Source organism: Hylobates moloch, unplaced genomic scaffold, assembly GCF_009828535.3.
Source record: "Hylobates moloch isolate HMO894 unplaced genomic scaffold, HMol_V3 SCAFFOLD_9, whole genome shotgun sequence".
NCBI classification, from domain to species: domain Eukaryota; kingdom Metazoa; phylum Chordata; class Mammalia; order Primates; family Hylobatidae; genus Hylobates; species Hylobates moloch.
In genome coordinates, this window is record NW_026652284.1 from 71,489,468 (window position 1) to 71,516,230 (window position 26,763).

At 35.3% G+C, this 26,763-nt stretch overlaps 1 protein-coding gene across 1 annotated transcript in view; it reads left to right on the forward strand.

Annotated features, from left to right (window-relative positions):
* Positions 1-26,763, forward strand: part of SLC26A7 (solute carrier family 26 member 7) — a 142,938-nt gene that overhangs the window by 101,999 nt on the left and 14,176 nt on the right. Inside the window, exons 11-15 of the mRNA XM_032760025.2 lie at positions 355-450; positions 8,935-9,041; positions 10,050-10,116; positions 13,163-13,300; positions 16,706-16,754. Coding sequence (XP_032615916.1) covers positions 355-450; positions 8,935-9,041; positions 10,050-10,116; positions 13,163-13,300; positions 16,706-16,754 — 457 coding nt within the window. The remainder of the gene's footprint in view (positions 1-354; positions 451-8,934; positions 9,042-10,049; positions 10,117-13,162; positions 13,301-16,705; positions 16,755-26,763) is intronic.

The window sequence follows — 26,763 nt, forward strand, 5'->3', positions numbered from 1 at the left end:
ATGATATACATATTTAATTTCATGCAACAAATACATTTCAAACAAATGACTGTGAATACGTATAAAGAGGGCATTTAGCTTCATGATGTTCACCCTTACCATTTACTTATTTTCTTTTTGCTGTTGTTGTTTAGAATTGTACAAATATTACCTTATGAATTTCTAGAATATATATTATATTCCTGAAGTACAATAATAGGTTAGTTTTAAACAAAATTGCTTTTGTCTTCTAATTGGTTATTGCTTTTCTCTATTAAGTACTTTAAAAACAAAACAATAAAAATACCTTAGCCCTTTTAAATTTAAGTTAAAATTTTTACGTTGCTTCTTCTTCAACTTACATTTTATTTCTAGTGTGTCCTTGCAAGCATTATTGTTGTGGGACTGAAGGGAATGCTAATACAGTTCCGAGATTTAAAAAAATATTGGAATGTGGATAAAATCGATTGGGTAAGTAGAAATTTGACCTAAAACAATCCCTTTTTAGCTTAAGCTTATGTTACCAAATATGCACTAATACTTTTATTTGCAGAAAATAGATATAGTCATTTGAGACTTGTACACTTTACAAACTACCATTTATTTTTTCTAAAATCTTAATAAAAGCATTAAAATATAAATTGTCTTCATATGAAACAGAAATAGAGTTTGGTCAAATTTTGATGTATGTGTAGTTTGAGAACTTTTAAAGAAATGCTAATAATTTCAGTGGATTTGGGATGCCTAATTTACAATATAATTTTGGAAGTAAGACTTACCAGGGAAATAGACACTAATAGAAATATGACAATTTATAACCTATATGAAAAACTATCCTTAATCACTAAGAATGCATGCTGCGTGCATATAGGGTGAACCTCTTAATGGTGACCACTGTCATTCTAAATACAAAAGGTCTCATGAATTGCGTTTTAAATGGGTTACATTAAGAGGACCATGCTTGAAAGAGATTAAAATATACTGAACCATGATAAAGTGTGATTTCTACTAACGTAAATAGCACACTGATTCTAGAGAAACCTATCTATGCAGGAGCAATCCAGAAATCTCTCCCTCTCCAATATGGGAGAAGTACTTCATGAGTACCCTCTGTTTAGCTCTATCATGACAGTCACCATATTGGAATATAATTATTGATATGAAATACACATTTTCTCTTCTTCAGATCATTTTCTCTGAGAGGTTTTGGGATATTATTTATTTTAGGAGTCAGGTGAATTGAACTGCCTTTTCTCAGCAGGCTGGTTGGTTAGAACATGATACTAATGGCTTTTCAGGTTTAGTAAAATTAAGTCTGTTCCACTGCCAGAGATCACTCCCATATCCCATATAACTACTTCACAACTTGAGCCTTTACTAACAAAGAAATCCAAAGAAGAAGGTAATATTCCTCCTGGGGCTCAATATTACTGAGCTCCTACCAAAGTATAATGCTGGGCACCATGAGGAATGTGCAGATGAAAAAAGAACTATCCATCTCTCCAGACAGTTATTTGTGGAGGAAGTGGACACAGAAACACTAAATCATTATGCAAGACAGGATACAACATGACCTGGAAGGAAAAGTAAGAGCTTAGTTTTGGGGAAAATAGAGGCAGGAGCATTTAATTTGGACTGATTAACATGAAAGAATCTCACAGAAGAGCTGAAATATGAACTGAGACTTGAAGGAACAGTATTTTGTAGGAAGAACAAAAGGCCAAAATTAACCATGACCTTTTAAAGGTGATATATGTTAGGTGGCTCATGAAAACAAAGAAATGAGAAGATGCAAACTTACTCAACAAGCTACTTGATAACCCTATGGTTAAGTTATTTCTAAGGAACTCATTGATCATATAGGAGGCAGCATGTTACCATATTGGAAACGGTAGAGAAGATGTCAAGTAAGGTTTCTACTAGGAAGTGATTTCTAAGTTGAGAATTGAAGAATGAATAGGCATTACCTGGAGAAGAAAGAAAGATAACCTCATATGCAAAGATACAGGGATGAGTGTGAACATGTCTGTCTCTGAAAAAATCAAGGTATTTGGCATGGGTAGAACATATAGTGTGAGGATGGGAGTAGTGATAGATGATTTTGGAAAAGTTAAGAATGGGTTGGATTGGGAAAGGCAGCTCATGTTTTACAAAGATGATTTGATTTCATTAGGAAGGCAGTGAAACATCACTGAAAGGTGAAATAAGAATAAAATGTATGTATTAGAAAGGTCACTTGAGTAGTTTGAGGAAGATGGATCAAACTGGTGAAGTATACAGCAACTGGAGCACTGCTTTAGCCCTTCAGGCATATAAATGAGGAAGGCCTAGACCAAGGCTGAGACCATGAAGTACAAGAAACAATCAGATGAAAAATATTAAAGAGATTGCCTTTGTTAGTCCTCACCACCAGTTCATTATATAATGTGGATCAGTTGGAGTGACTTCTGAGCTTCTATTTAGGAGCATCAGTGGAGGAGGATTATATCATTCACTGAGTTACAGGATATAGAAAATTCTATTGTTTAGATGCATTTAGTGGTTACCTTTAGTCTCTTTGAAAAAAAAAAAAGGATTCTCATACCCGAGTTATTTATTTCATCTCTTTGTTTTCTGTACCTCACCAAGTAGTTTTCCAAGAACTCATGTGTTTTATATTCCTTGAGCTATTTCATGGTGACAATATCTGCTTGTTTTCATACTAGAAGGAAGTTTTTAACTGAGTATAAAATGCTTTCTCTCAGGTCTTTTTAAATCTAACATTACCTTTAGGCATTGCAGGATAAAGTAGAGAAATCACAGGTCAACATAATTTTTTTGTTGTTTTTTTAAGTAAGCTTGTTTTTCTAAATGGATGTTCAATGAAGTTCTTTCTTCTTACCCATGAAGTCTGGTACTATTATCAGAATATCACTGTGGTTGAGCACTCAGTCCCAAAGTTCTGAGCATGACATAATCTTTTGATCACATAATCAGAATTATTTACAATTTTTTTCTTCTAATATATCTTTGAATATTTTTTCAAATCTGTGTTCTGCTCTCTTCTTAGTGAATTTTCTGTTTGTTTTTACTTTGTTTTTCTTCATATCTATATATTTTCCCATGACTATTTTGTTTTTCTGTGTAAGTGATTTCTTTGAACTAGACACATATCTCTGAATATGTATTTCTAGTTGTGATTATCTTACTTTTTAAATTTTAAACATGGCTTTTATTTTCATTCATTTTCTTTCCTGAATTATTCTAGCCTGCTTGCTTTTTTTGTCCTTCTGTTTTTCTGTTTTTCATTGATCATTCCTTCTTTGAAATTTTTATTTAAGGTTTTTTTTTTCCTGAGATTATATTGCCTATTACATATCTGAATCTATCTTTTGCCACTTATTCATTATTTTCTTTCTTTATTTTCCTCATTTCCATGAATAGGGCCCTTGATGATTTATTTAGAATTGTAATGCATTTTTTAGGGGACCTATTTGCTGGAAAACAACATAGGGAGAGCAGGAGGTTGGAAATGAGGTAGAGCAGCCTGCAGTTCTTACTTAGATCATGGAAGCAAAGCCTCAGAAATCATAGATTCACTGGTGATCTCACGCTGTTGTCATCTCTCCATTCTTCATCTTGTTTTACTTCCTGCAGTTACCTTTACTTAGGAAGTCAGATTGTAAGTGATACAAATGGCCTTTCATTCTCCAGTCCTCTGGTATCAAATAAATCTCTATGAGTACATTTCCTTTTTCTCTGGTAGCCCATCTTTGACCTTAGAACTTAGAAGCTGTTGCCCCAAAAGCTCTTACCAGATTATTGTATAGAATTTTCAGGATTCTGGCATTTATGCAAAAATCTATACTTGATTGAGCTCTGAGGATAAGTTTGTTGGCTTCTAGTGTCCTCCTTGATTATTATCCAAATTTCACAGTATTTGGCAAGTCTGTATAATATTTCGTAGTTAGAAGTTTTGATCATTGTTCTGGCTTCGTTGATGCTGATTTTTTCCCTTCTATGTTCACATTTTATATTGTTTTGGGTGGATTTTAATAGAGGAGGGTTGTGTAAAAATGCCTTTAATATACTCTCTAAATCTGATATCCAAATGTATACTTAGAACATTAATTCTACAATTTAACAAATGGTGCTGGGAAAACTGGCTAGCTATATGTAGAAAGCTGAAACTGGATCCCTTCCTTACACCTTATACAAAAATTAATTCAAGATGGATTAAAGACTTAAATGTTAGACCTAAAACCATAAAAACCCTAGAAGAAAACCTAGGCAATACCATTCAGGACATAGGTGTGGGCAAGGACTTCATGTCTAAAACACCAAAAGCAATGGCAACAAAAGCCAAAATTGACAAATGGGATCTAATTAAACTAAAGAGCTTCTGCACAGCAAAAGAAACTACCATCAGAGTGAACAGGCAACCTACAAAATGGGAGAAAATTTTTGCAATCTACTCATCTGACAAAGGGCTAATATCCAGAACCTACAAAGAACTCAAACAAATTTACAAGAAAAAACCAAACAACCCCATCAAAAAGGGGGCAAAGGATATGAACAGACACTTCTCAAAAGAAGACATTTATGCAGCCAACAGATACATGAAAAAATGTTCATCATCACTGGCCATCAGAGAAATGCAAATCAAAACCACAATGAGATATCATGTCACACCAGTTAGAATGGCCATGATCAAAAATTCAGGAAACAACAGGTGCTGGAGAGGATGTGGAGAAATAGGAACACTTACACTGTTGGTGGGACTGTAAACTAGTTCAACCATTGTGGAAGACAATGTGGCGATTCCTCAGGGATCTAGAACTAGAAATACCATTTGACCCAGCCATCCCATTACTGGGTATATACCCAAAGGAATATAAATCATGTTGCTAAAAAGATACACGTACACGTATGTTTTTTCTTTTTTTGAGGTGTAGTCTCGCTCCATCCCCCAGGCTGGAGTGCAGTGGTGTGATCTCGGCTCACTGCATGCTCCACCTCCTGGGTTCATGCCATTTTCCTGCCTCAGCCTCCCAAGTAGCTGGGACTGCAGGCGCCTGCCTGCCACCACACCTGGCTAATTTTTTTTTGTATTTTTAGTAGAGACAGGGTTTCACTGTGTTAGCCAGGATGGTCTCGATCTCCTGACATCGTGATCTGCCCGTCTCGGCCTCCCAAAGTGCTGGAATTACAGGCGTGAGCCACCGCACCTGGCCACACACGTATGTTTACTGTGGCACTATTCACAATAGCAAAGACTTGGAACCAACCCAAATGTCCATAAATGACAGACTGGATTAAGAAAATGTGGCACATACACACCATGGAATACTATGCAGCCATAAAAAATGAGTTCATGTCCTTTGTAGGGACATGGATGAAGCTGGAAACCATCATTCTCAGCAAACTATCACAAGGACAAAAAAACCAAACACCACATGTTCTCACTCATAGGTGGGAATTGAACAACAAGAACACTCGGACACAGGAAGGGGAACATCAACACTGGGGCCTGTTGTGGGGTGGGGGGAAGGGGGAGGGATAGTATTAGGAGATATACCTAATGTAAATGACGAGTTAATGGGTGCCGCACATGTTTACATATGTAACAAACCTGCACGTTGTGCACATGTACCCTAGAACTCAAAGTATAATTAAAAAAAGTATATAAACAAAGAACATTAATTCTAGCAGCAGTATGGCAAATGGTTTACAATGCAGATGACAAAAGCAGACAGTTAAGTAGGACACTATCAAAAGAGTTGAGGAAAGGAACAGTGTGAACTAAGATATTAATAATTCAAGAAACGGATATGGCTTGAGATTTTTTTCTTAACAATTTAAAGAACTTGTGAAATGATTGGACAAGTAGATTAAAGAGGAGAAAAAGTAAAATATGATTCCATAGCTTCCGATTATAGTGTATTGAAGGATATTAGTGTTATAACTGAAGGAGAACGTTGGAGGAAGGACAGATTCTGGGGTGAAGTTAATGAGTTTGCATTTGGACATGTTAAGTTTGAAGGTGTTTGATAGCTGAAAAATTGCTTAAGAGCTTAGAATTTGTAGTCTCCTACTTAGACGTGATAGTTGAATACTTGGAGTAAGGCAATATGGTGTGTGCAAAGATATGGTGTGTGCAAAGATACGGTGTGAGAAAGGTGACATGCATATAGCAGGCGCATGATGATTCAGTGGGACATTGGGTTTAGCTTGAAAATAGCCTTCTGTGGTTGGAGTGGATAGATATCTCCTAGCTGCTAAGGGATTCAACAGTGAAAAGCCATGGATTATTGGGTTATTGGGCACAGCTTTCAAAGGATTATTGGACTATTAGGCACAGCATTCAAAGTATGAATATTGCACAGACTTTTGTGGATATAGGCTATATACCCAATACGTATAATGTCTAGATTTCTAAATAGATGGACTGTGCCTAGAATATCATGGAAGTAAAATTATCCAAGATATGGGTGTGTGTGTGTGTGTGTGTGTGCGTGCATGTGTGTGTGTAAACTAATTTGAAGGTTTAAAGTTTAAAATATCATGTACATAGTCATCACATGGAAAATTAGAAACTGTTGCACCTCTTTACATCTATTAACAGTTTAATATTGATTCTATTTTTAGTTGTTGGTCAAAACCCTCTTTGAAGTAATGAGAAAATAGGGGTCCAAATGGAGGCTCAACTCATTGGCTCAGAACCGAGTTTGAATAGCTGAACATTGGATACAGAATTCAGATGTATAAAAATTTAATAATAGGGATATGCCACAAAAACAGATAGTACAACAGATAGGCTAGGGGGAAATGAGGTAATTTAGTAGCTGTTAAACTGTGCTTTATGCTGATGTATTTTCTACAAGGACAAAGGATTGTGTCCCCTACTTAAGGTTAACACTGGGGTTAGTTTGTGTTTGGGGACTGTGAGTGCCAAATAGGGAAGAGAGCAAGTAGGAACACATAACAAAAAATAAAAAATAGGGGCCCAAAAGCCAACTAATTCTTGATAACTGTGACAACTAGCATTTGGGTCTTTAACAGGAATTATTACAGAATGCTGTTGGGATTTGTTCTAACCAATGGAATTATTTATAGGTCTATGTTATTAATTTCCATTTGATATTTTTTCAAAGCTATAAATGTAGCCCCAGCAAATAAGTAAGCATTTGGAAAGCCCAGCTTATAATAGATGATGTTGTGGGAGAGTAACTATGCTTTAAAAATAGAACCAGATGGTACCAAAATTTCTGGTTGCTCTGATGAATTCTGGCCTCCAGGCTCTATGGTTTTTTAAGTGGCAGGGACCAGGATCCTTAGTTCCCTATGCCATATTGAATCATGGAGGATGGCCCAGAGGAATTAGATTTATAAAGCTTTTGGTGAGGTATTATTCTGCCACATTCAGGCAGATTCAGTTAGGATTTGAGAATGAGTGAGATTCAGAGTCATCATGGGAAGCTAAAATAATAGTCAAAAACTTGCAGCCTTGTTTTGTATATGATTAAGTATAGCATAATACACCAGGAAGAAAAAAACACACACTATATAAACAGAAGACTCAGATGACTGACTGTGTGTTCACCTGAATAAAGAAAAACCATTTCAGCTGGGAATGATCTCATAGTAAGTAATAACCTAGCATTACATTTGTAGATGATGGATCTTAACATGAGATTCATTTAAATTGTATTCTCTCTTTTACTCCAGAATGTGTGTTTGTCCTACATCAAAAGGAATTTTAAGGATAAAATTCCCTCCATTTGCTTCCAAGGGCTCAGCTTTTCAAAACAGTCTGTTAAGAATCACTCAAACTCAGTGTAGATAAATAGTCCAGACAAAGGAGAAGTATTTCAAACAACAACAACAACAACAAAAAAGAGCCCTTTAGAAATATTTATTTCAGACTTGTCTGAAAAACAGTTGCACTCCTTCCCTCCCCAAGATTCTAGGCTATTTTTAGAATACAGAAACGTTTCTAACTTTCTCATTTGTATATGGAATTGAAATATGTTTTCAAAGATATTTTAAAGTGATAATATAGCTATTGGGACAGAAATAAATAAATGTAGAATTGCAGTCAGAGGCAAAGTGCTGCAAGTTTTGGGAGGACGAGAGAGGTTAAAAACATTGTTAGTTTACTGTTCGATAAATGCAGGATTTAGTGTTAAAAAAATATAACCTGGATTTCACAAATTATTTTGCTTTTGAAGATAGTTTTTCAGCACTAAGCTTAGAAATGCCAACTATAATACAATATCTTGTTGCAAATTATAATTTTAAGTGGTGAACAAAACTGCAATAACTTTGGTATTCCAACTAAAAGAGAGTTAGTTTCATGTAATCTTTTGAAATGTTCCCAAAAACTAAGTTGGCCCTGATATTTTAACTTTCATAATGAATGGCCCTTTACAAATAAAATTATAATGATCTTCATAGTGATTGATCTAAAAGTGGCATTGGCAGTGTTGTTTGACTCAGTCATTTTAAAATTAGGCTTCCTGAGCCTTATGTATTAATAAACAACCTTAGTTATTTTTATAGCAATGCTAGAAGACAGAATATTGTGGGAATGACCAAAAATCTGTACACAATTGCTTGTAATAATATTACATTAGATGAGAAAGAAGTGGGAAATCATGGCATGCTTTTGAACCATACACATCAACCAACTATTTACAGATCTTAAATATAGTGTTTGTTGGGGATTGAACTAAGGGTTGGCAGTGTCTGGAAATAAAAGAAGAAACTTTTCCCCACCTTTGCTGCTGAGAGTCTGATGGAGCAGGATTTGTTTCTGTATTTCTGAGCTTCTGTTTACCACTTGTTAAATAATATTTTCTTGCTGAGAGATTTGGTCACAAGAGTATTACGAATACGATTGCGAGGAACTTAGCAATAATGAGAAGAAGTGAATTTCAAAGGATTCACAACTTCTGTTTCTTGTTTCTCTTTCAGGGCATATGGGTCAGTACATATGTATTTACAATATGCTTTGCTGCCAATGTGGGACTGCTGTTTGGTGTTGTTTGTACCATAGCTATAGTGATAGGACGCTTCCCAAGGTAGGATCCTATCTAAATGCTGTTTATTCTGACACTGCAGCAAAATATATGGTTACTTGCCATATGGTACTTGCTAGTTACTTTTATTTCTCTGTAACGTATAGTACTACAATCTCATGTTTTTCTTGCTGTCAGAGAACTAGGGACAAATAGATAAGAAAATGTTTTATCTGCATATGATATTTAACAATGTTGATCTTAATGAAGATAAATAGCTTATCAACATTATAAAATAGAATATATAAACTCTTTTAAAATAAATAAACCCCTTAGCCTTATACTGCATCATAGAGAGATTTCTTTAAGTGAAGAGAGTTAGTAACTAATGATCACAAACCATTTCACAATATAATTATTTAGAAAATTAAATAACTTCAGAAAATTTTATTTTTCGGAAGTTAGATTAATCTATTTTCTAGATAATTTATTGAGAAACACACTGTCTCTTTTTGTCATTTTACTGAAAATTTATAAATCATTTCCCTAGTCTGACCAATTCTTTTTCTGCTTTACAAAGTATTCTTGTGGGAATAATGTTTCTATTTACTTCACATCCATCTTTCCCTTAAAGCTATTTGTGAAATAATGTATTCTAAAAAATGTTGTTCTATCTCCATAGAGTCTTTCTTTATAGAATTTATATATTCGGATTCAATACTATTCAGTCCATCTTGTCATTGATTCTTTCTTTCTTGCTTTTCGTTAAAACAGTATTTTATCAATACTGCATAATCTCTTGCCTTTTCTCTTTTAAAATTCTTCTTTACTAATCCACATCTAGTAGCTTGGAGAGATGGGGCTCTATTTATATGCCTCTGTTGTTAACTTCTATCCGGGAATATCCCAGAGATATATAGATTTACCAATGTCCTCTTATGAACAAATGAGTTATAGGATATAAATTATTTCAGACACATTCTAGTTATTAAATGACTACTTTTGGTTTCTTCATTGTTTATATAATGATTAGGAAATGACTTTTTTATTTTCTATCTGCTTTAATTTTAGAGCAATGACTGTAAGTATAAAAAACATGAAAGAAATGGAATTTAAAGTGAAGACAGAAATGGACAGTGTAAGTTTAGTTTTATTTTTCCTTTATGCGATTGTTAATCATTTTGTGGGTGAGATAATTTTAAGATATCACAAAAATTAGATAAATTATGATAGTTAAAAATAGAACTGCTTTTAATTAGTATAAACTTCCAATGGTACATATGTGATCACAATATATGTGGCAAACGACATGCAACGAATCAACAGAACAAAAGAAAATCTCTTTGGATTCAGCATTCAGACAAAAGCATAGCATGGTACCTAGAACTACAGTTCACTGTAGAATCATGGCATTTGGACACCTCTTTTCCATTACTGAGGTGCATAAAGTAATCAAACTAAACTGATAGTCTATTCTGAATTAAATCATGGAAGAAGATAGGAAATAGGAGAGGGAATGAAGCAAATTTGGTTCATGGTATTGCTTTTTTTTTTTTAACTCAGTCAATGAGACTGTATGTTAGCAGAGGGTAATTCAGTCCAATGGCTACAGAATGCCAATAGAATTGGTTTCTTACACAGTGGGTAGCTTTTTAAGGACACAACTTGTATAAACAGTCTTGCTCTGCTCATGCTTAGGAAAGCCAATTGATTATGTCTGAATTGTAGTTTGTTGTTCTAAGGGATGATTATAACAGTTTAAAGTGAGGGGAAAAATGTTGACTTGAAATATTTTTACCAATTAAAGAAAATTGCCCTCATTTTGAACCTGCTTTGTAAATGTTTGGCTAACCTTTTTCCGTTTATTTTCCACATACCCTTGTTTCAGTATCTCATAATTCCCCTAAGGACAGAGTAAACTGGCCTCCCACCAGAAGGACCAGAGTCAGGGTATTTCCAAATAGACTGGAAGTAGGAAGTAGCATCAGGAACCCTCTGCGGCACCCAAGGGAATGGCTTATGTTTTTAATACTATGGAAAGATTTGTTTCACAGAATGCTATTTGGGTTCAGAGCCTTCCAGGGTGTTCTAGGCTCAAGTTTTCCACCAACTTTGCCTTTCTTTTCTTTCCTTATTTTTTCCATGGGAATTTAGTGCTTGTGCAAAGCCCTAGACTGACTTTTGGGTCCCTGAAGTCCCCTGTGTATCCACACCACAAGTACACATGTATTAGCCCTGACCTCCTTAGCTTTGAGACTGAATTTGGCTTCGATTTGACTATTTTCAGCTTAAAAATCACTGTTTAATAAATTCTGTCTAATCCTTAACTTCTTCTTGGGCTAAACATGTAGAGAAGTGAATGAGGGGATTTGTAGGAAGATAAAAATGCTAGAAATTTCTCCACATCTTTAAGTCTTGATTGGTTTCTGTCTATTCACTGACTTGAATAATAACTGTTTCACAAGAGATTTTAATTTTGCTATAATATTACATCTCTCTAATTATTCAATGTTTTGTATAAAAAATAAGAGGGAAAAAACTAAGATAAAGCAAGATTTGAATATAAGTTCTTAGGTGGAATTTTCAGCTAAATTAAAATAATCTGTCATTTATCTTTTCCATTTATGCACTCTTCCACCTCTTCTTCATGTGAAATGACCCTTCCTGATTTGAGAGATCTCTTCCCACTCAGTGAATTCAACCCCACTGATAATTTCTTTTCTAGAACAATTTGAATCTCTATTCTTTCACAAATACATTTTTTTTCCATATTAAGTTAAAACAACACATTGGCACAATTATGTAGTGCAGGGTTGTCCAATCTTTTAGCTTCCCTGGGCCACACTGGAAGAAGAATTGTCTTGGGCCACACATAAAATACACTAACACTAATGATAGTTGATAAGCTAAACAAAAATTGCAAAAAAGTCTCATAATGCTTTAGGAAAGTTTATGTATTTGTGTTGGGCTGCATTCAAAGCCATCCTAGGTGGCATGTGGCTCACGGGCCATGGGTTGGACAAGTTTGACATAGTGTGATTAGAGGGTCAGGCTAAGCTTTGGTGCTTTGGGATGACTAATATGACAGCCTTAAGAGTTCATTATTATTTTTTTTTCTAAGAGGTTTACTCTTGTCCGAACGTTAGTTTGGCAACTTAAGGTTTGTTTGTTTTCTTGAGTTATTTGTTGCAAATCTCCTCACTTTGCAAAGTTCAATCAGTTTTGTAACTATAGGAACTTTTTGAGATTTTCTAGTTTAAACATTTATCTCATTTTTGGAAATGTGGGAACTGAGAAAAGTTAAATGAATTGTCCAAATTAGCATACTTAATATTTTCTTTCTTTCATACTTCTATCCTCTGTCTGTATGAATCGCTATTCTTTGCATCTCCTCTTCTATGGAAGTAAAGCCTGAAAGAATATTGCTTTACTTAGTTGGTAAGGAGTTGTCATTTTGTAGAATTTACCCTCCTCTATGTTTCTAGGTAAGCCACTTGCCCCAAAGGTCATAGAGAAGACTGTTTTAGTTGCACATCACCAAGTGACGCGAAAATAGCCAAAGCAGACACGTTTTGTGTCAAAACTTTTCCTTCTTCCTTTCTACATCACTCACTACATCCTGGCAACCAGTTCCTAGGCCTGCCCAAAGTGAAATTATATTCCTAATACTACCTCTAGGTCTCTGTCTTCAAATTAGGTCTGTTAATCACTTGTAAAGTTACATTTCAGCTGAAGGAAAGCTATGTCATTATGAGGTAAATGACCCATAGTTGACCCTTCAGAACACATTTTCATTAAAAAAATACTGATGGTTAAGTAAATTAATTTTTAATTGATAGATTGAATGAAAGAGATACTTTTGAAAGGACAGGACTTCCTGGAACTCTTTAGATAGTCTAGGCTACTACCTCCTGAAAAACCAGCTAGGAGGAATAAGGGCCACTTTCTGAAAAGCTGCCAACCTTTCTTGCCATTATTAATGTTTCTTAGTAAGCAGGAAGTATATATTTCCCCTAAGGAAGTGTGATAGTACATTAAGGCCTCTAAATACATTTTAGTATGAAAATGTTAATTGAGAGATTGCTTATAAAATTGAGTGACATTTAGATCTGATTGTTTATTGGCTATAATTCTCTATTATTTAATTCAGAATTCTGAATCTGTTTCTTTTTCTCCTCCAAAAGGAAACCCTGCAGCAGGTGAAAATTATCTCAATAAACAACCCGCTTGTTTTCCTGAATGCAAAAAAATGTTATACTGATTTAATGAACATAATCCAAAAGGAAAATGCCTGTAATCAGCCACTTGATGATATCAGCAAGGTAGGATCAATGGTTTGATTAGAATGTCATACTACATGTAGCCTTATATCATGACAATAAAGCATGTATCAAGTAAATAATAATACATCACACAAGTATTTCGATACCTCTCCCTTCAGCAAAACCTATGATTATTTGATTCTTTTAGTTAATTTTTAGGTAATCACTCTCTTGTTCATTCATCATTTATTCAGCACATATTTAATGGACATCTGTCGCAGGTACTATAGCACTAAAAAGAATAAATAAGACAAATGATCTAATTTAATGGATCTCTTAACCAACCTCTAAAGGATTTTTTTTTTTTTTTTTTTTTTTTTGAGATGGAGTCTCACTCGGTCACTCAGGCTGGAGTGCAGTGGCGCCATCTCAGCTCACTGCAAGCTCTGCCTCCTGGGTTCACACCATTCTTCTGCCTCAGCCTCCTGAGTAGCTGGGACCACAGGTACCCGCCACCACGCTTGGCTAATTTTTTTGTATTTTTAATGGAGATGGGGTTTCATGGTGTTAGCCAGGATGGTCTCAATCTCCTGACCTCGTGATCCACCCGCCTCGGCCTTCCAAAGTGCTGGGATTACAATATGCGTGAGCCACTGCGCCTGGCCGAAAGGATCTTTTTTTTAAACCAAAAAAAGGCATTAGATCTAACTCTAAACGTGATAGAATATGATAAATGACTTCAGAGATGCATAAACTGTTGCAATCATTTTAATAATATTATTATAACATTCCAGAATTCTTTATCTCCATTTATACTGTCAATTAACAGTGATATTGAATCAAGTGTGCATCAATATGATTTAATGTAAATAAGCTATCTATTATCATTTGAATCCTTAAGCCCTCTGTAATGTTAGGAGTGTGAACTTTGAGGCCAAGCTGCCTGGATATGCCACTTACTAGCTGTGGAACTTTGAGTTGTTGAATCTTTGTTCTTCAGTTTTCTCACATGTAACTGAGAGGATTAAATGAGTTAATAAAGGCAAAGCACTTAGAATAGTGTTTGGCCTACTCAACACTATAACATCTTAGTTAGCATTATTAGTTTGGTTGACTACTGTCTCCATGAAGCTTTCCTTGACTCCTCTAGATCACAAGGATCTCTTCTTTTTCTTGTGTCCTTGAGCTACTTATCCCCCAGTCATTTAGGTACATAGAAGATCTTGACCCTCCCATTTCTGATGTCTTAGGAGCTGTCCTGAACCACATTCCTGTCTCTTACAGCTTCACACTTCTGCCTTTGGGCCTTACCCTAACTTGTACCATAGAAGCCTTATATACAGGATCAGATACGTAATTTACAGGGGCCCAGTGCAAAATGAAAATGTGAGGTCTCCTGTTCAACAATTATTAAGGATTTCAAGATGGTGACAGAATATCATTAAACCAGATGGGAGACCCTTCTAAGAGTGGGCCCCTTTTGTGAGGAAAACTAAAGAGGTAAAGTGCCCTTCTCATCACACTGTATCAAGGGTACCTACAATCAACACGATTTATCAACTTGTTTAACTCTACCTTGATCACCTGGGTAAGGGAGTGTTTGCCAGGTTTCTACACTGTAAAGTGATTCCATTCTCTCTATTCTGTGCTCTCTGGAAGAAAGTCACTGTGTGCAGCCCACACTTAAGAAGCATGGAATTATGATCCACCACCTTAAGGGTCGAATATCTACATAAATTATTTTGAAATTCTTTTGCACGGGAGATTTCAGTTGAGGTATTTATTTATTAATTTTTATTTATTTATTTTTTTTGAGACAGAGTCTCTTACTGTTGCCCAGGCTGGAGTGCAGTGGCCCGATCTTGGCTCACTGCAAGCTCTGCCTCCTAGGTTCACGCCATTCTCCTGCCTCAGCCTCCCGAGTAGCTGGGACTACAGGCGCATGCCACCACGCCTGGCTAATTTTTTTTTTGTATTTTTAGTAGAGACGGGGTTTCACAATTTTAGCCAGGATGGTCTAGATCTCCTGACCTCGTGATCCGCCCACCTCAGCCTCCCAAAGTGCTGGGATTACAGGCGTGAGCCAACGCACCCGGCCTAGATGAGGTATTTTTAAGAGGAGGGAAAGGAAACTCAAGTTCACTGAATATCTCTCAGGGGCCAGTCCCTTTAATCAGGCTAACTTAATCATCACCAGCCCTGAGATGTAAGTAGCATTACCTGAATGTTACATAAAAAGGGAGGTAGAAATAGAGAGAGATAAAATAACCAGATGGAAATTGTGTAGCTGATAACTGTAAGAGTCAGGCTTAAAATACATAAGCTGTAGCACTGGCCATAAAGAAGAGAAAACACAGGTCCTCTAGTCAGCCTTTAAGATAAAAACTGATCTCGCGAGAGAAGCAGTGTAATGTAGTGGTTGGGAACAAGAGGCTTGGAATTGGAAGGGCATGAACTTTGGTTTTAACCCATGCTCTTACTAGTTTTGTGACTTTGGTGAAGTTGTTTAACCTTTCTAATCTTTGACTCTCTCATATAAAAAATAAAATTTGTAACTTCATATGCTTGTTCTGATGATTAAATGATTAGTGTGAAGTCCTTGGCATACAGTGAGGAGTGAAGAAATATCAACTGCTATTATCATGATTAACAAAAGTAGCAATAATACATTATTTGAGAAGCAGACAGCAGATGATCTCCTTAGAGGCATCAATTATTGTCAGACAAGATTAACTGTAGGATACAGAGCTGTTTTTTTTTTTAATCCAGCATTTTCATGTAGTGGTAGTATATATGATAAGTGGTTCTCCCTCTTAAAATGCAATGTGAATAAAGATGATTTCTGATTGAATATGCTACTTAAAAAAATGTGCAAATGTTTAACTTCTAATCCAAAATCAAAACAAACTTAGTCTTGCAGAAAATATTCTAAAGAAGACAGTCTGGGCTGGGCGCGGTGGCTCACGCTTGTAATCCCAGCACTTTGGGAGGCCGAGGCGGGCGGATCACGAGGTCAGGAGATCGAGACCATGGTGAAACCCCGTCTCTACTAAAAATACAAAAAATTAGCCGGGCGTGGTGGCGGGCGCCTGTAGTCCCAGCTACTCGGAGAGGCTGAGGCAGGAGAATGGCGTGAACCCGGGAGGCGGAGCTTGCAGTGAGCCGAGATTGCGCCACTGCACTCCAGCCTGGGCGACAGAGCGAGACTCCGTCCAAAAAAAAAAAAAAAAAAAGAAGACAGTCTGACTGATAACATAAATTATTTACTGAATTGCTATATACTTAGAATTAATTATTTTATTATTTCATTGTTTTATACATTATTCTGAAAAATATGCTAGTGAAAAACAATTTTGGAGATGAGTTTTTTTGTTATTCTTTATAAATAAAAGAATTATGTGATTTTTTTCAGACAGAAGTAAAATTTTATAACATTTGTCTTCTTTACGTTTGTTTTTATTTTAGTGTGAACAAAACACGTTGCTCAATTCCCTATCCAATGGCAACTGCAATGGTGAGTTAGCTTTAAGGAAAAAGAAAATCTAAGTGTTTACCTTGAATATAGACCAGAGAATAAAATCTTCTTCCCCTTCTCCTCCTCATCTGCCTCCCTCCTCTGTTCTTCTTCCTCTTTTCTCCTAATTTTCCTCTTCCCTCTACTCTCCTCCTCCCTTCTACTGGCTTTAGCTTAAGCTTATGTTACCAAATAAGCACTAATACTTTTATCTGCAGAAAATAGATTTAGCCATTTGGCTCCTTCTCCCTTCTCTTTCTTCCACCTCCTCTCCTGTCTTCTCCCTCTCCTCTTCACTTCTAGTCTTCTTTCTCTTCCTCCTCTCTCTTCTTTCCTCCTTTTTTTTCCTATTTTCTCCTCCTTTCTCTCTTCATTCTTTTCTTCCTTTTTCTCTGTCCTTCTTCCTCTTCCCTGTTCTCTCTTCAATCTCCTCCTCCCATTTTCTTTCTTTTCTTCTTCCCTCCTCTCTCCTTTTCTCTCTCCTTCTTCCTCCTCTCCCACCGCTTTTCCTTTTCTCTCCCCTTTCCTCTCCTTCTTTTCATTTACTTAAACATTTGAACCACAAATTGAAATTCATGGCATTAGTGTAGTTTTAATATGGATGAGGATTTATCATGAAATATATCTTTGAATACATTTTGGATCTCCACCCAAAACAAACCAGCAGTTTAAAGCTATTACATGTTCAGATTTACCTGAAAAATCAGGTGACAAGAACAAATGTTTTGATGGTGGATGCTTGTTAAATTACCAGGTCAATGTTCTCTAGAAGTTTAATTATCTTTCTTTGCAAACTCATAAATTGATGTGACCGTTGTCTCAGTATAGAGAAAATTAAAAGATATACAAGAAAATATGAATGAGAAGCATTGTGATATTATAACTAAATGATAACAAGAGTTGAATTGAAACAAATTTGTATATTTATCTTTTAATTTGATATTTACTAAGATTAAAGCATCAATGTAGTTAAATTATTCATAATTGTGACTTATTTAATATAAAAGGTTATACAAAAGTCTTTTATTTTTTGTGTCATGCAATATTTGCTTAGCCAATTTCTTCTAAGTAGGTGGAGATAAAAGTGATTTTTATTGGAAATCTTTGACAAATATCTAGTTGTATTACTTTTTATTTTGAATTTTTGGAAATAATTTTAGTTACAAATGTGTTAGATTTTTTAAAAAGTTACTAATGGAATGACATCTATTACTTTAAACATATGCTTCAAAATAACTATGCTCTTTTTAGCATGGAGCTAAAGAAATAACATGATTTTTGAAAGAATGAAATAGCATTATACATTTTTCTGTTATTAGATCACAAGTTTGAAGAAATAGGTCGATGCTGAAAATTCAGGGTGAAAACTGGATTTTTTAACTTCCCTTTTTCTTATTAATAAGGGGAAGTCAATTATGGATCATTTTAAAAATTTACTTTAAATAATTTTTATTTTATTATAGATTCAGGGGAGACGTGCAGGTTGATTACACTGGTATATTGAAAATAGTACCCAATAGGTAGTTTTTCAACTTTCTCCTCATCTCCTATCCTCCCTACTTTTGGAGTTCCCAGTGTCTATTATTTCCATTTATATGTCCATGTGTACTTATTGCTTAGCTCCCACTTACAAGTGAGAACATGTGGTATTTGGTTTTCTATTTCTGAATTAATTCACTTAAAATAATGACCTCCTGCTCCATCCATGTTGCTGCAAAAGACATAATTTCATTCTTTTCTATGGCTATGTAATATTCCATGGTGTATATATAGTACATTTTCTTTATCCAGTCCACTTAGGTTGATTCTATGACTTCTATTGTGAATAGCTCTGTGATAAACATAAGACTGCAGGAGTTTCTTTGATAAAATGATTTCTTTTCCTTTGGGTAGATACCCAGTAATGGGATTGCTAGGTTGAATGGTAGTTCTATTTTTAGTTCTTTGAGAAATCTCCATACTGTTCTCCATGGTGGAGGGCAGAGTTTGAACTAATTTACATTCCCACCCACAGTATGTAAGCATTTCCTTTTCTCCATATACTTACCAACATCTATTAGTTTTTGACTTTCTAATAATAGCCTTTCTGACTGGTGTGAGATGGTATCTCATTTGATTTTGATTTGCATTTCTCTGATGATTAAGGATGTTGACCATTTTTTCATGTTTGTTGGTCGCATGTATGTCTTCTTTTGAGAAGTGTCTGTTCATGTCCTTTGCTCACTTTTTAGTGGGGTTATTTTCTTTTTCTCATTGGAATTCAAATTCCTTATAGATTCTAAATGTTAGTCCTTTGTTGGATGCGTGGTTTGTACATATATTTTCCCATTCTCTAGGTTGTCTGTTTAATCTGTTGGTTGTTTCTTTTGCTGTGCAGAAGGCCTCTAGTTTAACTAAGCCCCATTTGTCTACTTTTGTTTTTGTTGCATTTGCTTTGAGATCATAGTCATAAATCTTTTGCTTACACCAATGTCCAGAAGAGTTTTTCCTAGTTTTTCTTCTAGAATTTTTATAGTTTCAGGTCTTATATTTAAGTCGTTAATCCATCTTGAGTTAATTTTTGTATATGATGGAAGTAAGGGTGTAGTTTCATTTGCCTGCATGTGGCTATCCAGTTTTTCCAGCACCATTTTTGAATAAGCAGTCCTTTCTTCATTTTTAATATTTGTTAATATCATTGAGGATCAATTGGTTATAGGTAGGTGGATTTATTTCTGGATTCTCTATTCTGTTCCACTGATCGATGTATCTGTTTTTGTACCAGTACCATGCTTTTTTGGTTACTATAGCCTTGTAGTATAGTTTGAAGTTGGGTAATATGAAGCTTCCAGCTTTATTCTTTTTCCTTTAGGATTGCTTTGCCTATTTTAGCTCTATTTTGGTTCCATATGAAGTTTTGAATTATTTTTTCTATTTCTGTGAAAAATGATGTAATGTGTTAGGAATCGTATTGGATCTGTAGATTGTTTTGAGTGGTAGTAATTTTAATGACATGGATTCTTCATTTCCATGACCATGGGATGTTTCTCCATTTGCTTGTGTCATTTGCAATTTCTTTCATCAGTGTTTTGTAGTTCTACTCATAGAGGCCTTTCACATCCTTGTGTAAATGTATTCCTAGGTATTTTATTTTTTTGTGGCAGTTGTAAATAGGATTGAGTTCTTGATTTGGTCTTTCAGCTTCAGCTTTGTTGGTGTACATAAATGCAACAGATTTTGTGCATTAATTTTGTATCCTGAAACTTTACTGAGTCATTCATTAGTTCTAGAAACCTTTTGGTAGAGTCTTTAGAGTTTTCTAGGTATAGAATTGTATCATTTGTGAAGACAGATGGTTTGACTTCTTCTCTTCCTATTTGGATATTTTTTATTTCTTTCTCATGCCTGATTTCTCTGGCTAGCACTTCCAGTACTATGTTGAATAGGAGTGGTGAGAGTGGGCATCCTTGTCTTGTTCCAGTTCTTAAGGGGAATACTATCAGTCTTTGCCCATTCAATATGATTTTGGAGATGGGTTTGTTGTAGATTGCTTTTATTATTTTGATGTATGTTCCTTTGATACCTAATTTGTTGAGGGTTTGTGTCATGAAGGGATGTTGGATTTTATTGAATACTTTTTCTGAATTTATTAAGATAATCACATGGCTTTTGTTTTTAATTCTGTTTACGTGGTGAACCACATTTATTGATTTACAAATGTTGAACCATCCTTGTGTCCCTGGAATAAAACCCACTTGACCATAATGAATTTTTGTTTTTGATGTGCTGCTGCATTCACTTCGCTAGTATTTTGTTGAAGATTTTTGTGTCTTTGTTCATCAGGGATATTGGCCTTTAGTACTACTTTTTATTGTGTCCTTACCAGATTTGGGCATCAGGATGACACTGGTTTCAAAGAATGAGTTAGAGAGGACTCTCTCTTCCTCAATTTTTTGTGATAGTTTCAATGAGCTTGGCACCAGCTCTTCATTGTATGTCTGGTAGAATTCGCCTGTGAATCCATCTGATCCTGGACTTCTTTTTGGTTGGTAGATTTTTTTTTTATTACTGAATAAATCTCATAATTCTTTATTGGTCTGATTAGGATTTCAGTGTCTTCCTGGTTCAAACTTGGGAGGTTGTATGTTTCCAGGAATTTATCCATTTCCTCTTTGTTTTCTAGTTTGTGTGCATAGAGATAGTCACAGTAGTCTCTGAAGATCTTTTGGATTTCTGTGCTATCAGTTGTGATGTCACCTTTACCATTTCTCATTGTGCTTATTTGAATCTTCTCTCTTTTTTTCTGTTGGTTTATCTAGCTAATAGTCTATCAATTTTGTTTAGCCTTTCAAAGAACCATTGTTTCATTTCTCCTTGGTATTTTTTTGTCTCAATTTCATTTAGTTGTACTCTCATTTTTGTTATTTATTTTCATCTGCTAGCTTTGGGTTTTATTTGTTCTTATTTGTCTAGTTCCTTTGGGTGTGATGTTAGGCTGTTAACTTGAGATCTTCCTATCTGTCTGATGTAGATACTTAATGCTGTAAACTTACCTCTTAACAGTTTTTTTTTTTTTTTGCTGTATCTTTGAGGTTTGTTATGTTGTATCTCTATACTGATTTGTTTCAAAAATAATTTTGATTTATACCTCAATTTCATTGTTTACTCAAAAGCCATTCAGGAGCCAGCTGCTTAATTTCCATGTACTTGTGTGATTTTGAGAGTTCCTCTTAGTATTGATTTACACTTTTATCCCACTGTGTTCCAAAAAGATGCTTGATATGATTTGATTTTTTTGGAATTTATTTAGATTTTCTTTATGATCAAGCATGTGGTCAATTTTACAGAATGTTCCATTTGCAGATGAGAAAAATGTATATTCTGTGCTTGTTATGTGAAATGTTCTGTAGCTGTCTATTAGGTCTATCCAGTCAAGAATCCAATTTAAATCCAGAATTCCTTTGTTAGTTTTCTGCCTCAGTGATCTTTCTAGTGCTGCCAGTGGGATATTGAAGTCCCCCACTATTATCATTTGGCCACTGTCCCTTTTCTTAGGTCTAGTAGTATTCATTTTATAAATCTGAGTGCTTCAGTGTTTGATGCATATATATTTAGGGGTAGTTAAATCTTGCTGAATTGAAACCTTTATCATTACATAAGGCCCTTCTTTGTCTTTCTTTCTTTTTTCTTTTGCCATTGTTGGTTTAAAGTCTGTTTTATTTGATACAAGAATAGAAACTCCTGTTCTTTTATGTTTTTCAGTTGTGAGATAGATCTTTCTCCACCCTCTTGCTTTGAGCCTGTGAGTGTCATTACACAAAAAATGAGGCTATGGAGGCAGCAGATGGTTGGGTCTTTAAAAATAAATCCATTTTGCCAAGCCATATCTTTGAAGTGGAGCATTTATGCCTTTTATATTCAAGGTTAATATTGATATGTGAGGTTTTGTTCCTGTCATAGTGTTGTTACGTAGTTGCTTTGTAGTCTCAAATGTGTAATTGCTTTATAAAATCTGTGAACTTTGTACATAATATGCTTTCATGGTAGCAAGTATTGTCCTTTCATTTTCATGTTTAGAACTCTTTTGAACATTTCTTGTAGGGCTGGTCTGGTTGTCCTTAGCATTTCCTTGTCTGAGAAAGACTATTTCTCCTTCTTTTATGAAACTTAGTTTGATAGAATATTAAATTCTTGGCTGGCATTTTTTTTTTCTTCAAGAAGGCTAAAAACAGAGCCCAAACTCTTCTGGCTTATAATATTTCTGCTGAGAAGTCTACTGTTAGTGTAGTGGGATTTCCTTTATAGGTAATTTAGCCCTTTTCTCTAGCTGCCATTAAGTTTTTTTTTTGTTTTTTGTTTTTCATGTTGGCCTTGGATAGTCTGATGACTGCTTCAGTGATGTCTTCTTCTACAGTATCTCACATGTGTTTTCTTAATTTCTTGTATCTGGATAATTACCTCACCTGCAAGATAAAAGACATTTCTCTGAATTATTCACTAAAATATGTTTTTCAAATTGCTTACTTTTTCTTCTTCTCTCTCAGGTATGCCTGTTAGTTATAGGTTTAGTCGTATTACATAATTTCAAATTTCTTAAAGGCTTTGTTTGATTTTTAAAATATCTTTTTCTTTATTTTTCTGTCTGGGTTAATTTGAAAGACTAGTCTTCAAAGTCTAAAATTATTTATTCTTTTTTTCTGGTATATTATTAAAGCTTTCAAATGTGTTTTGAAATTCCTTTAGTGAGTTGTTTAATTCTAGGTGTTCTATTTGGCTTTTATAAAAATATAGCTATCTTTCAAATCCTGAATTGTTTTCTGGTTTCTTTGTGCGGATTTTTAACTTTCTTCTGGATCTCACTGAGTTTCTTTGGAATCTGCATTTTGAATTCCTTATCTGCCATTTCCGACTTTTCCTTTTGGTTAGAATCAATTGCTAGAAAGCTAGTTTGATCCTTTGGAGGTGTTAAGACACTCTGTCTTTTTGTACTGCAGTAGTTCTTTCACTAATTCCTTCTCATCTGAAGGAGCTCTTGCTTATTTTTGAATTTTATATAATTTGGATGGGACTTTTACATTTTTCACTCTTTTATCCCTTGAGAGTATACTGCAGTATATGTTTTTTACAATCCTTTGGCTTCATTTCTGGCTGCTTTCAGAGCAAGGTTCTGCATGAGTTCCTTGGTTGTGGACAGCTTCTGTGCACTGGCTTTCTCAGATGCTGCCTGTTGTAGTGATATATCGAATGTAAGAGCCAAAACAGTATCTTCTGCAGGGCTGAGGGTGCAGAGATCTCAGGTAGCTTTTCTCCTGCACTATCACTATGTCCTTCTGGCAGCAAGTTTTTATTTTGTGGGGCAGTTCAGGCTCCAGTCCAGTAGGTGATATTTAAGAGTAAGAGCTAGTTCACTGCCCAGGAGGCTGATGAGTGGAAGCACTCAGTCTCACGGGAGGATGGCAAGGGGAGATCATGTTGGGCTGTGAGTAGGTCTCCAGGGAAGGGGCAGTGGGGCGAGCACCAGATTCTCATGCTGAGCTGGCAGGAATGCAGTTTACCTCCCTATAGCACCCCTTCCTCAGGACTCATGACCTTCAGTTTATATAGACTTTGTCCTTTGGCTCATGGCTGCAAAATGGCTGCAGACTGTGGGTGAAGCCCTCTGTCCACTCCCACTAAAACCAACTCAGGGCAGAGCCACCTTCCCCAGTCCAGAGCAGACAACTCTGTAGCTTATGTCCTCCATTGCAGGGCTGCTGCTGTTCTGTATAGGAAGGAGAAGTTGGTCCCTGCTCATTGTGTAATCCCAAACAGGGAGGGTTCACTTTCAATGGTGGTGGAACTGCCATGAAAAGCACTTTCTCCAAGTGCTTTCCTTCATACATACCAGCCCCCAGCAGGGAACACCTCTTCTGAGTCTGCAATAGTGGATGAGGGGAGTGGAACATGATCACCGCTCCATGTCTGTTCCTGGCTGCTGGTGCTGCCCCCCTTCAGTGATTGGTACCACATCTGTTTCCTTTGTCCCAAGGAGGGCTTTGGTGAGCTGAGTGCCCACCCATAGAAGTGGCTGAAAGTTAGATCTCCAGAGATCTGAAAGCTCCCCTGGGACCCATTGGTCCTCTGCACCTGCCAAAGTCAGAGCGGGTTGTAGGAGATGTTTGCGGGCAATCTGGTGGTGCAGGGACTCAAGGACAGAGAATCTTCTGGCAGGGCAGAAGTCCACCATAGGTGCAGAATTAGTATGGTGCCATCTTAGCTTAGGTCTGAGGAGAGTGAGGGCACACATATGTGAGCTGGTCACCTGGTTCTTTGACCCTGAGAAGTTCTCAAGTTGCCACCAACAGCATTGCACAGTCACAAGAGCAGAGGGACTCCCTAAGAGTTTGGTAGTCTGCAGATTGTCGCAGGGGTGAGGGGAACAGAGAATCACCCCCACCTATGTTTTCTGTGAACTCTGAGTTCCTCGGCTGCCAATCTCTCAGACTTTGCTGCTTTTTTTGTGTGTGCAACCCTGCTTCTTCCATTGGGATTTCTGACAGGTCCTGGCTCTCTTCCCTCAATATTCCATTTAGGACATGCCCATTCACCAACAACTTTGACCTAGTTTTTGAAGAGAACTGGTATCTGATGTCCCTAGTCAGCCATCTTGAAAAAAACAAAATACAAATATTTTTAGAAAGCAAGAATGGCATGGTTACTGCCTTATTTCTCAAGTCTTCACTATTTTTCTTTTCCCATTGACTGTCTCTTTCATTTAACATTATTTCCCAAAGAATTTGGTATTTGTTACTATTATGGCTTTATCACTAGGCACAAAAACTTAATAGATGGTCAATTAATGAATAAATGGAAAAAAGGGAGCAAACAAGGGAGAGAGAGCAGGAAAAATGAAGGCAGAATCACTGAGATCCAAATCATTACCTAAACCCTTGTTAGGATTATATAGGGTCATATGGTATATAATATTAGCATCACTCCTTGGTAAGAGAGAAAAAGAGACAAGAAAGAAATGAAATCTATAATTATAATATATAATTATATATTTATATAAATAATATATAATATATAATATAAAGTATATATAAATATATCATAATTTTATATGTATTTATATATTAAATTGATATATTTATTAGGTATATATGTGTAATAAATGTGAGAATGATTCAGAAGCATCTTGCTAAAGGTCTGGGAAAAGGGGAAACTATTCTGAAGAACTTAATTAGGATTATCATCTTTGGCTGAAGATCTGGTTGGACACTAAACTTGGGCTGTTGTATTCTCTCTCAGATACCAGCTAGGAGAGCCCTGAGTCTTACTGTCTCTCTCATGACCATTCACTGGGTCATTATACAAGTTTCAACACATTTCAAATAATGAAAATTATACAGGCAGGTTTCTGTCCAAAATTCAGTTAAGTTGGAAATATTTAACAGAAAGAAATTTACAACAAAAATATAACCCCAAAACTACCATATATTTGGAAATATGTAACAATTAAAAGGAAAAGAGGAAAACTCATATCATTCACACATGAAATAATTGTATATTTAAAATATAAAAACAATACACTGTATTTGAATTAATGAGAAGTTAAAAGTTTCCTGTAATTCATAATCAATATAAAATCAATTTGTTTCAATATACTAGCATCAAAGAGAAAATACATAAAAGTTACCATTTACAGTATCTTTAAAAAATTATCAAATCTTAGAAGTGAATTTAAATAAAAATGTATAGACCTACACAGGATGAAGATGTACAACTTTATTATGAGACATTAAAAATACCTGTAGCAAGTAAATATTTATAAATAAATGGTGGGAAACACAATGCCCATTGATTAGAATACTTGATATCGAAAAGCACAATTTCTAAAACTGATTTATAGATTTATATTTAATATCAAGTAAAGTTACCATAGAATATTTTAATATCTTTTTACAAGCTTATTTAATTTTTTAAATAAAAATGCAAATGGCCAAGAATAGTCAAGACACTTGAAAAATATGAACAAATGAAGGTTATGTCCTCTTAGCATCAAGATGTATCATAAAGCTCTAATAATTACTGCAGTATAGTATTAGATCAGAAATAAATAGGTCAATATGACAGAATAGAGAGCTCAGAGGTGGAAAACCCTCACATGTATTGCTGTTTTATTTATGACAAAAATGGCACTATAGAGCAATGGGAAAGGACAGTCTTGATGATAAATAATGCAGAGACAATTATGTATCTATATGAATGAAATTAGGCCACTAATCCACACCATACCACACATATGTATGAGGTAGATCAATTTCAATATAGTAGACAAAATGTAAACTTAGAAGAGCATATAGGAAAATATCTTAAAAGACCTTGGAATAAGTAAATTTTCTTAAAACAAGAAATATAAAGCATTAAGCATAAAGAAAATGATTATTAAACTTCACTATATTATTTTTAAGAACTTTTGTTTGCCAGAAGGCACTATATAAACATGAAAAAATAAGTCAAAGTGGAAGAAGATAGATGTAACTTACAA